Consider the following 15,733-nt stretch of genomic DNA (forward strand, 5'->3'; position numbering starts at 1 on the left):
CTTTTGGGTTTTTAAGCTCCCTTTGGCTTGCTTCCAGGATCTGGAGAGTCTTTTAAATAATGCATTGTGGAAGTTTCCAGGAAACTTTTTTTTTTTTTTTAAGTTTTCTGAAGTTTGGGTTGTACCCTAGTGCCCAGAAGTGACCTTTACACATTTCTGATTCATGGATGGTGTTTGTGGAATTCAAGGGTGAGCCCAGCTCAACTATAAAATAAACATGGAATGTGGAAGTCTGGAAAACATGGCCCAGATCAGTGTGTGGGTGTCATGGCTCCTAGCAGTTCCTGGACACCCCCACCCCTGCAAGGTTCAGATGGGAGCAACCCACAGAGTAGGAATGGGAGACCCTCTTTAGGAGGGTCTTTATCTTGTCTACATGTGGAGAAAGTTTTTAAACCTTCTGAAATCTCGCAGTTAGACTCTGGGAAAATAGTTAATGAAAGATGCTCTGGAGGATCTCAGTGTGTCACCCTGAGGCTCCATGTACCTCAGGTTATTTCTGCTGCTGGAGCTAACCCTGTGATGCTTGCTCTGGCTGTCCTTGGAGTCTCCTTGCTTATTGGAGGTATGTGAAATCTTGTGATAATAACCTGGGCTTCTGTCAGGGAGGGGTGTAGTCCTGGTGAAGTCACCCAGAAAGTGCCTTGCTTGTATGGTCAATCTGAAAATTTATTTGTCTAAAGCCATATCACTCACGACATTCCTCCCTGCTGGCCCCAAGACCTTCAAGTTGTGATTAAGCTCGGGCAGGAGAAGGAGGAAGGAGGAGAATGAGACTGTACCTACCCAAGGGGTCTTTGAGCTCCTGGTGTTAAAAGGAAAGAACTTCCTCTTCCCCTCTACCTTCCCCTTTCTGTCCTTTTTTCCTCATTCCCCATGAGCAGTGGTCCCCAATGCTAGTTCTCTAACTGGAGCTAGTCCATGATTCAAGGGAACCCTCTTGGGAGAATCTCTGACTGCTCCATGCTGGGCATACAAGCCTGTGAACCACGATCCTCTGCTTCCCTCATTTCACCGAGAACATTCCAAGTCAAATGAAAAAGTCTTAGGAGTGCACTTTACATTTTCAGCCAACACCTCTCTGTGAAACTGGATTTCCAGTAATTTTTTAAATAAAAACTTAGATCAGTTGAACATTTGATCTCTCTCCTGTTGCATGTCAGTTATAGAGCCCCATATCAACCAACTTGAACCAAGAAAGCAATTAGGCACAATTCATACTCAGAAAACAAAGATGTATGTTGTAATTTTTCTGCATGAATAAATATTTTAAAATAGAACCACCTATCTTTTTTTAAAATGCCTGTGTAAAGTTGCCAACTGCCCTTCCTTGGGAAGAATTGCCTTTCTTCTACAAGCATGTATTCCCTTCATATTTGGTATTAAAATTTCCTCTTTATTTAAATTAAAGGACACTGGTGACAATTTTTTAAAATACCTTTATTGGGAAAAATAAAATGTTGGCAATGCCATATCAATATCTGTCCCTGGTGGTGCAGTGGCTGAGAGCTGAGCTGCTAACTAAAAGGTCACCATTCAAATCCACCAGCCGCTCCTTGGAAACCCTACGGGGCAGTTCTATCCTGTCCTATAGGGTTGCTATGAGTCAAAATCGACTGGACGGCAGCAGGTTTCGTTTGAGTTTTGGTACTTTTAGTTTTGCTCCTGTCTGTCCTGTATACTTAGCCAAAGGCTACTGGGACTCTATGCCAGATCATTGGAAGTTTGACCCTTATATCGGGCATGTCCTATCCAGCCCAGATTGGCATTCTGAGGTGGCATGGTTGGTGTGCTGGGCCACCCCTCTCAGTTAGAGGACTATGTTTACTCTTATACCAGGTGCTAAGCACATGTGCCCACCCCATCCGTTTCATATTCCCAAGGAGCATGAGCTCTGCCGAGCTTCAGCGTTCCACCCACAATGACCAGGCCCCCCACACAATAGGAGTCTCTGCAGGCCTTGGCTGCTTTGCAAAGACCAAGCATTGAAACATTGTCTACTGAGAAAATAACTGGTGGAGTATCTAGTATTGGCAAGAGCCCATCCCAGGCACCATGAGAAATAGGAAATAGGAGTCCATAATGTCCCTGCCCTATTGGAATCTGTAATATCATTGAACAAATAAGATAATTACCCAAACATGTGAAAACATCAAGAAGCAGGAAATTCCAACTGAGGCAGTGGAACACATAGTCTGATTTTACAAAAGTCTGAAATGAAGAAATAATTTCTGGTTAGAATGATTAGGATAGAAAAGCAATGTGGTAGAGAAAATATTTTCAGAGTCCAGCTGCTGGATTGAAATCCTGACTTCACCCCTCACTAGCTGTGGGACTGCTTCATGCCTCAGTTCCCTCACCTGTCAAGTGACTACTTCATATAATTGTCAGGAAGATTAAAGATTAATGGGCACATAATAAGCATTTATGAAAGAGTAACCTCCATCGTCATCCTGGACAGGGTGACATTTGAGCAGGAAAATGGAAGGCATGATAGAAAATGGCAAGTCATTCTTTTTGCCTAGAGGGAAAAATTGGGGTTAATTCAAGGGCATAACAGGAGAGGAGTTTGGATAGAGAAGAGACTTTGAATCCAGGAAAGTCAAGTATAAGCTGATTGACAGAGAATGACCCTATGTTCAATTTTAGGAATGCTGTACGGGAGGTGATGGCAGGGCTTTTGGGTCAGACTATGATGTGGGCAGTTGGAAACCTCTCCTGGGGCAAGGAGCAAGGTCAGTGTCAGAGAAAGAAACATTTCAGAGTCTTCTGAACTGATGCTTCCAGCACATTATGGATACTCAAAAGTGTATACCAATTGATGGATAAATGAAAACAGTAGATGTGGGTGAGATCCCCATAGGTAGAGAGAATTGAGGGAAGAGGAAGGGGGCCATTGCAATATATCACCGAGACCACCAGCTCTTAAAAAGGAAGCTGACATGGAGCTGGGGATTTCTGTCCACAGAAACCCTCCTCGATTTTCCTTTTTCAGGCTTTCTTCTTTTCCCACTATCTGCTGCTGTCCCACTTGTCACTACTCTGGGCTGCCCCAGTCTTCATCCCTACACATTTGGTGCCTCTCCATTGAACAGGTCTGCAAGTCCAAATCACCTCTTAGACCACACTCGCTGTCCATACCACACCAGCAGCAGCAGGCCATGAAGAAAGCGTCAGGTGGCCATAAGCTAAGTGAATTAGGCACATAGGATGGCGGCCAAAAAAGCCAATGAGAACTCAGTTCCTATTATTAGGACTATGACGTTCCACACAAGGGAGGCAGGAGCCCTGCTGTGTTCTGCACTAGTCCCATCACACCTTGAAGGTTGGACCAACTGTCATGCTTAGAGGCCCCATGTGTCCTAAGAGGGTCCTGGGAACAGCAGTCTTGGCAGGAGGTAGGAGTATTTGTTGTCCTCAAATACTTATCAGCCTGTCAGGTGAAAGAGAAAGGGCCCTATGCGGTCCTGGAGTGATACCTGGAAACCTGGAGGCAGCCAGGAATAAGGGAGAGTTTTCTAAGGACTGGCGTTATTAGAAAATGGCCTGGCATCTGATGAGCAGAAACGTGAGTTGGAAAGATGAGTGCTTCGAATCCAGTGCCAAGAGGCAATGTGATAGATGCCCTCTCTTCTGTTGCCAGTGGTTGTTTAGGTGGATATTTCCAAAATAGGTCTGTGTCTGACACTCACGGTGGGCCCTAAGACAGTCCTGTTTTGTTGAGAGTGAAATGGAGTTGCTATGAGTGGGGTATGCTGGGGTGTTTCCACAGTAAAGCAAAATGGGAAGGAACAAGATTATTGAGCTACTGACATGAGAAAAGGGAAAGACATTTATGTTGGATTTTTAGGGAGTTCTACTATATGATAAGCTATACAGTCTCCCCTTCTTTGTCCTCAAGAGAGCATACACTTTTTTTTTTCTTCATTCAAATATTAGCATGGTGACACAGACTAAAAATACTGAGATACACAAACCAAGACAGAGTCACAAAAATCCATTTTTATTTGGGTTACATATAGCTTTTCCCAGAAAATGCCAGTGTGGTCACTGCCATCATCAGGTTCTCTTCGGTTCATTTGGAAGCAAAAATGTAAGAATTGTAACAACAGAAATTCCAACTGGCTGCTCAGATAGTTTCCTCAGCCTCTTTCCAATGCCCCACTTCCAGGACGACCCCTCCATGGCCACCCAGCACCAGGGGTTTCCTTAGTCACAGGTACTCAGCATGCAGGCCCCCATTGGCAAGGACTCTCCCCACCCTTCCAACAAGGAAGCATGAGTTTGACGTACATGCTGGCCTTCTCTCCCTGGCCTCACCCCGTGTGACGACAGAGCCGGCTCAGGCTGTATGATTTTTCCCAGCACATTCCATTTCTTTCTGACTTTACCTCTTTGCCAGTTTGATTTAACCTTGAGCCCACTTGGGCACTCTTTTGCTGGTTCCATCCCATGTTTGGCTGCTGACCCAGACATGGGATTGCTGGAGGGACCGTCTTCCTTATTCTCTGCTTCTTTCTTGTGGGTAGCTCAAAGCCCCAGCCTGTGACCTTCAGGCTCTATTGAATTAACTAGGGAGAAGGGAGGCGGATAGTCACCAGGCGTGGCATGGTGATCCCTGCCAGGTGCCCTTGTGCTGCCCTGTGACTCCCTGTGCCTGGCACCAGCCAGGGACCTGGGGTGAGACCAGCAGGGACCCTGAGTATTCCCATAACTGCCGTCTTGTCCCTACAGCCTCTCATCCAGCTTCTAGGCTCTCCAAGATCTTTGTGTCTCTTTGGTTTGGGCAGAAGTCTTTTTTTAAGAGAGACGTACAGAGAATAATGACACCCACATCAATGTCTGTGTGTTTTCAAAAGTGCTCAGTATTCTTAATTTTCACCTACCCTGTCCCACCCATGGGGCTCGTCATCTTCCTGGCTCCCTCATCCCCTGGGGGGCAGGCCCAGGGCTCAGCTCTCTCCCCTACCCACTGTAAGTAATCACCTCATCTTCTTGTCTCTTTCCAGGGTTCCTTGGAGAACAGGGCTGTGGCCTCCGTGGAGACTCAGAAGACAGACCCTGAAATCGAACCAAGGTTTAAAGAGGTGGATTGGGAGAAGGTAGCTGGCACAGGACAGAATGGGGGCTACTGGAGCGAGGAGAGGGGGTGTGGTGGCAAAGCTTATGGTATCCATGACATGTACCCAGCGAAGATTAGGAAGGGGAAGCAGGTGCCCGAGGCTCACACACGTGGCCTGGGCAGCATACCGAGGCAGGAGGCTGCAGTGGGTGCGTTTGTGAAAAGCTTGGAAAAATACAGAAGAGGAAATCTCTGTCTGTTCAGGGCCAGTCCCCAAATACCCCTGGAAAAGAAAAGATCTTCCACCAGGACCCTTGAAGCTGGGGACAGTGACAAGTTCAGCCCAGACTTACCCCAGCTTGGCTAGTGTACTAGGTGGAGCTGCCCCAGGCACCATACCAGCAGAGTCACCTGCTGGTCCGAGGTTGGGCAGGAGAGAGGGCTGGCGTACTCGGCATTGTTTGGGGGAAAGCTGAAAGGTCCCACAGAGCCCTGCTACACATTTTCTTGATATTAGAAGCTAGCGTCTTTCCGTTGTAAAGCAGACTCCGTTTGTTTATTATGTGAACCCTAGAGGAGCTGAGCAGCCACAGGTCAAAATGCAGCCACTCAGTGGGGGCTGGGGTAGAAGTAGCAATTCTGGGGGCTCTGGAATGAGCAAGGCCTGGGTGCCCCTTACCTTCAACCGAGATCATGGGACCGCCCCAATGCCATGTTGCCATTTCCCCTTGGGATAGCCATGAAGTATGCGTGTCCATAAATGCCCAGTCTGGGTGCCCTCTGTTGGGCCTGTGAAGAGCACCTGGGACACAGAAGGCCGTAGGACAGGATCCTGCACTCAGGGAGCCCAGACCCCAGGAAACCAGAGATGGTGCCTGTCATGCAAGCATTGACACCACCCCTGGGAGAACCTGGGAGCCCATAGCAAAGGACACCTCTGGGTGCTGACAAGGGAGGCTGGATGAAGCCGTTCCATGTTCTGTCCTCTTCAGAGAGGCCACATTACCTCTTTACCCACCGTTCGGCAGCGAGAAGAAATGAAGGTGAAGTTCTGCCCCCAGGTAACCCAAAGGAGAAGAGAAGGCCAGAGTGAGGAATGGCGTGCCTGCCAAAGGGCTCACGGAAACCTGGTTCTGATCCTGGGCTTGACCACAATTCCTCACTGCCAGGGGTTGGCATAGATAGGCCCACCCAGGGATCAAGGCCGGGGAGCCTTGGTACAACTGACTGACTTTCTGGACTTGTGCCTGCTTTGCACGTGGGTGCTAGTGGTGAGGACAGCCAGCTTGAGTGGGACAATGACTCCAAAAGCTGGTGGAGGCAGGACCTTGCCCTGAAGGAAGAGCTGTAGAGGAGGAAGAAGGGGCTGGGGAATGAGGAGGGGCCAGACAGTGAGCCGGGCGTGTATCTAGTTGGAACTGTGAGTGGGCAGTGAATTGCTCTGAATGGAAAAGCCAGAAAGGGCTCCTTGGGGTGGCATCTATGGGCTTCACTTAGGAGTTGAATGTCAGAGACAGCTGAGCCAGACTGGATGAATTTACGGCAGTGATTGGGGCAGAGTGACAAGGAAAGAACCATCATGTAGAGGGTGGGCAGCTGTCCCTAAGGCTGGCTGGGGACAGGCAGGTCCAGGATTGCCACCCCTGCTCTGGGGAAGGCTCTGCCCACAGGATTCTGGGCTGACCCTGGCCCTGCCACTGCAGGTGGCTCCACCACAGGGAAGCTCCCAAACCCCACCTGCCGGGGGACCACACTCCGGAGAAAGGGTGCGCCTCCTCCCTGGGGCCTGCTCCCTGCAGCCACTCACGTTCACTGCCTCTTTCTCTCACTCACATTTTCTCTCTCCTCCTCCCTCCTCTCCCATGTCCCCGGCCAGAGAGAGAGGAGGATGGGCCAAGCCTGGAGCCTGACCAGGTGCGCCTGAGCCCAGCGCGGGTCTGCCTCAGTGCCAGAACCTGGGCTTTCCAGGGTGAATGAACAGTGCTTCTCTTGCTTGCTTTTTTTCTTTCTTTCTTAAGTACTAAAAAAGTCCTCCTTCTCTCTCATCCATCATCTGGCCAGTCTCCAGCCTCTTTGAGTACTCAGAGAGCCTGAGAGAGCCCATAGCCACCTGTCTCATTTGAGCCCCACAGCAGTAAGGCTGTTGGAACCTGTAACATCTGTTTCTGACTCAGACCCCGGAGCTTGGGGGGTCCATTGGGCCTGGACCTTGAGGAGCCAGGAGGGAGGCCCACAGGGCAGTGGGGAGGATTTACATGCCTGCCTCTGGGGCAAAGGGACTTTGCAAAGTTAATCCTTCATGCTTTGCATTCAAGATGAGCCCCTCTGAGTGCTGCTGAGGAAGGAGACTCCCCGGCCCAGCCCCTCAGCTGGAAAGAGTGAGGGAAACTGGGAAGGCGGTGTGGGGCTGAGGGCAGAAGTTTCTGAAAGGAGGAGCAGAAAGGGCCAGGGGCGAATCCTGGGAGAGGTAGAGTCCTGACTTCAGTCTCTGCATGGAATTCTAGTGGAACCATTTCTAAATCATCCCTTCCATCACCTGGTCAGGCAGGACCAGGCTTCCCTGTGGGACAAGAAATCAGGCTATGGCTCCTCACCCTGCATGCCTCTTCCTATGTTCAGGAAACCCGAGCAGCCTGTGGCTTACCCCAGATCAGGTGGGAGATCTGCTGCTGCCCTGGGCTTCTGGGCACACCCACCCCATTAGTCCTGCATTTCACCACTTCACCAGGTCTTTTCAGAGCCTTCCCCTCTAGCCTTCTCTACCTTCCCACTGTTGGAGCCAGCCTCCAGATTGAACTGGTGTTGAATTCGGCCCCTGACCCCATCCCCCTGGGCCACAGAGTTAGCACCTCCAATCATCTAATAATTAACATGTCTTTTACTAAGCATTTACCATGTGCCAGCCACTGGTGCCAAGCTTTAAATGTATTATCTAGTATCCAGTTTAATCCTCCTAACACTACTGGGAGATAAGGATTATAATTATCCTGATTTAACTGGTGAGGAAGAGCAGTTAAGTCTCCTGCCCACAGTCACTCTGTGGTTAGCTGCTGAGCTAGCTGAGCCCCCTCCCTTCCCAACAGCCTCCTCCTGGTGTCCTTGACAGCTGGCCCGGACTGAGACTCTGAGGCCTGTAACAGCAAGGAGGAAGTGAGCAGGTAGGGGAGGTGGCTTCCAGCCCAGCCTCATCTGCTTCCCCACCCTGCCCCAGGCCAACCCACACCTCAGCATAACCAGCTTCCCTCCAGTCGCAGGGCCTGTCAGCGGGTGTGGGCCACCTTCTTCCCTCCAGACAGGTAGAATCAGCCAACCAGGGTGGGGTCACAAAACAAAATGTGGTTTAGGCTCCTCAGCCCCTCCCCCAGCCCTGCTGCTCCCTGTACCCCCTCCCACCCCCCACCCCCACCCCTGTGGCAGACACTCAAGCAAGTACCACACACAGGCACCTCTTGACATCAGGAGCTGCTCCCTGGGTCCCTGGGGCCTGGCTGAAGATGTTGATGTTGGCCATATGGGTTTAACCCTTTCAGGACCTCAGATAGGTCTTAAAAAAAACCAAACCCAGTGCCATTGAGTCGATCCCACACATACCAGATAGGTCTCAGAACCCAGGAAAATAGCACCTGGATGAGAACAAAGGGCCCATTTGGCCAATCCCCCTCTGGAAAAGGACCACCCTTTCAGAGGGTACTGGCCTGGTTTCTCCCTCTCAAGTCTTCTTTCTCCCCTTGAGCTGTCCCCTCTCCCCCAGAGTAGGGGTCTGGAGGGTCCATCTGCCTAGAGGGATCCCCCGGGACCTCCCCAAGGTTGTCCTCGCAGGGCCCAGGGTCTGTGGTGTCTCCTCCCTGCCTAGAGCCCCCGGCCCCTCTGCATGAGAGCTCAGCCGTGCTCAGAAAACGCCCCCCACCCAGGGCTGAAGTCAGGCAGGTGGGCTTCAGAGGACACCTTCAGAGGGCCATGGACAGGGCAGGCTGGGAGGCAGGAGATGCCGCTAGATGACCATAGACAGCTCTGGGCCTCAGTTTCTCCATCAATAAAATGGAGGGTATTCTTCCTGCCATTGAGGGGGGGCTGTGGGAATGCTAGTTGGTGTCTGGTAGAGAGTACAACGGTGGATCAAAAGTGAAGGACCATCCACCAGCTTTAGGATGGGGAGGGTGGGGGCCCTTTGCTGTTCTTCAACCCCTAGGGCTGAGGTCATGCAGGCTTTGTGTGTGACCTGCGGGAGCCATCCATCCCTCTTCTCTCCTTGTGGTGCCAGCCCCTTTGTTCCTGTTCTCTGCCTAATCTCATCTATCTGAACCCTCATGGGAATTCCCAGCTAGACCGCCCAGGACAGGCTTTGCAGGGCCACCAAGAGCCCCTGCTTCCCTGCCCCCACCAACTGCCACTAGACTAGAGTCTCTTACAGACTCAGAGACTTGAGGATTCATAGCCACGGGGTTCCTGATTCAGCTGAAAGCAGATCTCCTGGCCTATGGTTAAGAGCATAGACTCGGCTCAGGTTCCTTGGTGTCCTCTGTAAAATGAGATCATATGTAGCAGGCTCTACCTCTCAAAATTAAGGCTCAAGAAAGACAATGAACATGAGGCTCGAACCCCAATTGGGCCTGTGACAAGGACTCAGAAAACAGTGGCTGAATTCTTCTTGAGCTTCTTGTCCTTACTCCCCTGCAGGTTGGAAGCCAGAGAGCTGCCCTGGAGCTGTGTGTTCTGGGGTTTGGGTAGACATTTCTTTAAATAATTGCCTTTGCTCATGGCTGGTGGTAGGAGGAGCTGCTGGCACTGAGGAATGGCCCTGTCCCCACATTTGTTTGGTTTGGGGAGTCCGAGCTCCCCATTCCTGGACTGGGGCTGCCCCAGGGAAGTGTTCTATGCTCCCTGGCCCCTGTGCTGCCCAGGAGGAGGGAGATGGGGAGCAGGAGGCCCCTCTTCCCACCCCAACAGCAGGCCCTTCTGCAGGCGCATTCCTGGCATAGCCCTCTCTCTCCTCCCCTTGGGGCAGGAGCAGAACTGGCTGGGGGAGGGGTGCAGGGCAGCACACAGTGGGCCCTGGTTGGGGAAAGGGCTTTGGGCCAAACCCACCCAACCTGCATCTGCTTCCTGGGCCCAGCCTGTTGCTTAGGGATTTTGTGTTCACCATAGGGCACCCCCCGACCAAGCCTGCCCCACAGCAGTTTCTCGGCACATTCTCACCTTCATCTAAGTAACTGTTTTTCAGCTGGGCCTCTCTGAGCATCAGGTTCCACAGGGAAAAGGGGGATTTGCTGCCAGACTAGCTCTGGGAGCCCCCATGTGCCCGAGAACCGTAGGCAGCTCATTCTCCCCTCCTTTCCTACCACCCAGGTTGCTGGTGTTTCCCTGTGTCCCCAAGCCTTTGGGAAGTAAAAGATAAGAAGGGGCCATGCCCAGGTGCCAACCCAGCAGGAAGACAGAGAGACATTTGTGTGAGAGGACTAAGGGGTCGAGGTGGCCCTCGGCCACATGGATTAGGCAGCAAAATTTATCTTCTGTCCCTTCCCTCTTTATTGGATGTTGAGCTGCCATCTCATGCGATCCTCCCCTCTCAAAACCAGTTCCTGGCCAGCTGCCACGTGGGAAAGGATCAGTAAATTAGAGGCATTAGATGCCCCTGTGATAAGGAGAATTGACAAAGGACACCCTGTCAGTGCATGCACCATCTCAACCAAGGCAGGTCACATGGGTTGAGGGTTCCAGCTCTTGGGAATGGTGTGGAGAGGCCTACAAGCTGGGAGGGGTAGGGAAATGGGGGGCTCCTACATCAGGACCAACCATCTCTACCTCAAGAGTCACATAACGCCCCTGTGCCTCACTGTTCTCATCCATAAAGTCGGGAGGAAGTCAGAGGGCCTGGATTTCTGTACTTATATGGTAGGTTCACCGTACTCCCTCTGTTATAGAACAGCTAGAATAGCAGGACTAAGGCTCCACTGGAGTTTATAGGTGTTAGCCTCAATAACTAAGGGCGTTGTTTGCAGGGAGGAGAGAGAGACCTTCTTGGGATTCTTCCAGGATGGTTCTTACATCCCCCAAAGGGAAGTGACCCCCTGTGGGCATCAAGGAGGGTACCTCATGAAGATACCCTATGGGCTAGACACGGAGCTTGGGTTTGAGGTCCTCCAAGTCCAGTAAGCAGGTCAGAAGCAGCCTTGGGCCTGATTCTAGATATCCATTTGTACAGGTGGCCAGAGCCCACTGTAGAACCAGGGAGTGACTGAAATTGTGTCCATACCTCAAATAGGCAACAGGAAGTCAAACACAGACCCCTGTGTTGGAGGGCTCTGCTCCCACCACATCTGTAAACACTCCTGCAGCAGTCTAGTTCCAGCTTCTCATGCATGTTCTGTCCTTTTGTTCTCTTCCCTTTGGAATAGAGTGTGCCATTCAGGCTGGACTCCCTGCTCCCCTAGTCATTTCTTTCTGTATCTCAAATGAACTAAGCTTATGAATCCTATGCTGTTTTGTACTTGTTGATGAAATAAGGGCAAAATGAACTAACATTTGTCCAAATCCCACTACTAGGCTGAGAGAGGGGGCTGCCTGGCCACACCCCCATGCAATAGCTGAAAATGTCTATTAACTAAGGGAGCAAAGTGTGGATTAAGTATACAAGAGATGATGATGAGTTAAGAATACATATTATCAACCTTAGAGTAACCATGGGGGGTGGGAGGGAATACAAAAAGGTATAGCCAAAAAGCCAATAACCAAAACAAACAAAACCCATTGTCGTCGAGTCGATTCCGACTCATAGCGACCATAGTAATGAAATATCCAGAATAGGTAAATCCATTGAGACAGAATGCAGATTGGTGGTTGCTAAGGGAAATTTTTTTTTTTTTTTTTTTAAGGGCTAGAGGAAGCAGGGGAAATGGGGAGCACTGGTTTAATGGATACAGGGTTTCCTTTTGGGTGATTAAAATGCTTTGGAACTAGGCAGAGATCGTTGTTGCACAATGTTGTAAATATACTAAATGCCACTGAATTGTTCACTTCAAAATGGTTAATTTTATGTTATATGCATCTCATCTCAATGGGGAAAAAAAGCCAATAGTGGAGATAGAATATTTTTAAGGTAATGCAAATAAGACAAGAAAGGAAGAACAGAGGAAACAAATAGGAAATAAATAACAAGAGGTAGACTTACCCTAACATTAAATGTAAATCAACTAAACACGCCAATTAAAAGACAGATTATCTGACCCAATAAAAAAGTAAAACCCGTCTATATGCTGTCTGCAAGAGATGCACTTTAAACATAAAGACATAGACTGGTTGAAGGTAAAGGGTGGGAAAAGATTCACCATGAAAACACTAAGGAAGCTGGTGTGGCTTTATTAATATCAGACAAAGCGGACTTCAGGATGAGGTTCGCAATGAGTAATACCAAGGTTCAAAATGATAAAAAGCTCAATTCATCAAAAGGACATAACTGGGTATTTTTGAGCAAGTCACTTCACCTCAGCTTCTTCATCTGCAAAATGAGGGTACTAATAGGACCTACCTTTTTTTGGACCTAGTTAGAGGTATGGTGAGGATCAGATGCTTTTTACACGTAAAGTGTTTAGAACCATGCTTGACAAAATGCAAATGCTCTAAGTGTTAGCTCTCAGTGTTATTGCAATTGGAACAGAGCCTCAAACTCTCACCATGACCCTGACCCAACTTCTTCTGAGGTGGAGTTATGTAGGGTGCAGTGAGATAAGATGTAAACAAAGGCCATGAGCTGGTTCCTCCAGTTCTCTTTCCTGGTGGGGTGTGTGTGTGTGTGTGCGCGCACACGTGTGTGTATGTGTTTAGAGACCTAGGGTAGAAGAATGGAAGGAAGGAGCCAGAATGAATTCAGTGAATCCATTTGCAGCTAAGGTCCTGTAGACCCAAGGGATGAGGGCAAGGAGACATGGGACTGGGGCCAGGAAGGGATCAGTGACAGCCTGGGTTTGGTTGCTTGCCTGATTTAGCTGGTGCTTGGGTAGATGGCTCCGGGCTGACCTGGGTCATAAGCAGGAGGTAACCCTCCTGCCACAGGAAGGCAGCCAGCACCTGGGACCTGCTGAGTTCTCACGGCAGGAACCACAGCCATCTTTGGACCTTTCCCCATGGTCACAGGCATAGACAGAGTGACCAGTGACCTGCCCTGCTTGCCCTGGGAGCCCCTACAGTCCTGCTCCAAGGCTGTGACCATGGGACTGGCTTCATATCCAGTAGAACTGGAAACACGTGGAGGCCAGTGCCTGAGTGACCCACTGGAGCCAAACAGCTTTGGCATGGAGGCCTGTAGAAGGATGAGATTCTAGCCAGGGCCGCAAGAAGGCAGGTTTCTGGAATCACTGTTGGCTCTTCTTCCCAGGCATGAGTGTTCTTCTTCCACCTCCACCTCTTCCTTGCTTTTCCTGTCACTGCCACCCTTCTTACTTGCAGTGGCCTCCTAACTCTTGTCCCTTGCTTCAGAGATTGATTGAACACCCACTGTGTGCCAGATGCTGTGGGTGGGGGCAGCTTAACAGACAAGAAAACGGAGGGGCTCCAAGAGGTAAGGACACTTGCCCAGGATCACAAAGCTGATAAATGGCAGAGGCAGACTTTGAAGATGCTTCCTGACTCAAGTTCACTGTTCTTTACTTAATTTACTGTTATTGGTCCAGGCTAATCTTCCCCAATACAGTGACTCTTCAGAGATCTTTAAGAGTTCCCCATTGCATTGAGCTGTGATCTCCAGACTTTTTGGATCTTGCATCCCTATGACTAAAACTTTTTGGGCACACTGTCCATAAGGAGCCCTGGTGGCATAGTTATTAAGTGGTGAGCTGCTATCCAAAATGGTCAGTGATTTGAACCCACCAGTCACTCTGTCTTAGTTATCTAGTGCTGCTATAACAGAAATACCACAAGTAGAAGGATTTAACGAAGATAAATTTATTCTCTCACAGTCTAGGAGGCCAGAAGTCTGAATTCAGGGTGTCACCTCCAGGGGAAGGCTTTCTCTGTTGGCTCTGGGGGAAGGTCGTCATCATCAATCTTCCCCGGTCGAGGAGCTTCTCAGTGCAGGCACCCTGGGTCCAAAGGACACACTATTCCCCTGGCTCTTTCTTGGTGGTACGAGGTCCCTATGTCTCTCTGCTTACTTCTCTCTCTTTTATCTCAAAAGAGATTGACTTAAGACAGTACTTAATCTTGTAAATTGAGTCCTGCCTCGTTAAGATAACAGTGATAATCTCACCCCGTTAATTTCATAGAGTAGGATTTACAACACACAGGAAAATCACATCAGATGACAAAATGATAGACAATCACATAATACTGGGAATCATGGAGTAGCCAAGTTGACATACATTTTTGGGGGACACAATTCAATCTATAACATACTCCATGGTAGAAAGATGCCTTAGAAATCCTATGAGGAGCTCTGCTCTGGCCTATAGGGTCACTATGAGTCAGAATTTACTCAGTGGCAATGGGTTTGGATTTTTTTGTTTCCATTATATGCATATTTTTGCTATTTACAAATTATTTGCATGCACTACTATACTCTTAGATTATATACATTAGAAAACTTTCAGAACTGGTTTAAAGATGAGATAAATATAATTAGAATATAAGTTTTTCCCTCACCTTCTGGGGATCAGCACGGGAGTACCCATGGGGTACCACACATCTACCCCTTGGAGACAATAGGCCAGGAGGACAAAGTGCCAACCCTGGGCCTGGTATAGGGTGTTCTGTTCTCTAAATCTTTCAGCAGTTTTTCTCCTGCTACCCCGCAGACAGTGTCAAAGTACCAAACAGGCCACAGTTGTTCTAAGTCCACATCTATGTCCCTATTCCCTTTCTTGCCTTCCCCTCTTCCCCTCTGCAAATCCTTTGTGTTGTCCAAGCTCCAACCCAAACCCCAGGTCCCATGCAAAGCTCTTGTTCCCTACCCTGGAACCAGGCACTTGTGCCAATCATCTTGCCTCCTGATCAGAGCCTGCCTTGCATTACCACTAAACTCTCTTATCATGTCTCATCTTGCTGGCACCATTTTATTACCCATGTTTCTTAGCCTTGGAAACTGAGGCTCAGAGACCTCAAGTAATTTGCCCAAGGTTACACAGTAAGTGGTAGAGCCAAAATTTGTCCCCAGGCCAGACTCCAGAGCCCGAACTCAGATTAAGCACTAAACTGAATGAAGCAAAGATGGTCTCTTAAATTCCTGTTTATTCTTCCAGCACCTACCATAGAAGTATAAAAAAAAATACATTTGAAATATTAAACAAATTGTTGAATGAATGAGTGGATGGATGAATGAATGAATCACCTATGCCAACACCAAGGGAAAAGGGTATTTCATTCCTGGCACAGAATATATTGGCTCCTTTGCTTGAGGAGTCCTGGGGAAGACTTCTGGCTTCAGGTGTGGCCGAATCTCAGTACTCAGATATCATCAGCAGAATTCTGTGTCTTCTGCTCTTGCTTGGCCTTCCTCTGTGCTGGCTGTGTCCTCAGGCAGGCTCTGCTAGCAGCTCCAGGTTCACACCCTGCAGCTTTGCAACTCCAGCAGGAAGAAAGTCTGAAGGCTTATTGCACCACCTTGGGTCATGGGCCTATTGTGGATCCCATCGCTATAGCCAGGGGACAAGTGGCTTGGTCAGCTTTGGACCACTGATGCAG

General features: G+C 49.3%; 1 protein-coding gene across 1 annotated transcript in view; it reads left to right on the forward strand.

Moving 5' to 3' along the window:
- FA2H (fatty acid 2-hydroxylase) overlaps positions 1-15,733 on the forward strand; it is a 47,780-nt gene that overhangs the window by 23,822 nt on the left and 8,225 nt on the right. Inside the window, exon 2 of the mRNA XM_010596820.3 lies at positions 5,010-5,102. Coding sequence (XP_010595122.2) covers positions 5,010-5,102 — 93 coding nt within the window. The remainder of the gene's footprint in view (positions 1-5,009; positions 5,103-15,733) is intronic.

The sequence above is a fragment of the Loxodonta africana genome, chromosome 21 (genome assembly GCF_030014295.1).
Source record: "Loxodonta africana isolate mLoxAfr1 chromosome 21, mLoxAfr1.hap2, whole genome shotgun sequence".
NCBI classification, from domain to species: Eukaryota; Metazoa; Chordata; class Mammalia; order Proboscidea; family Elephantidae; genus Loxodonta; species Loxodonta africana.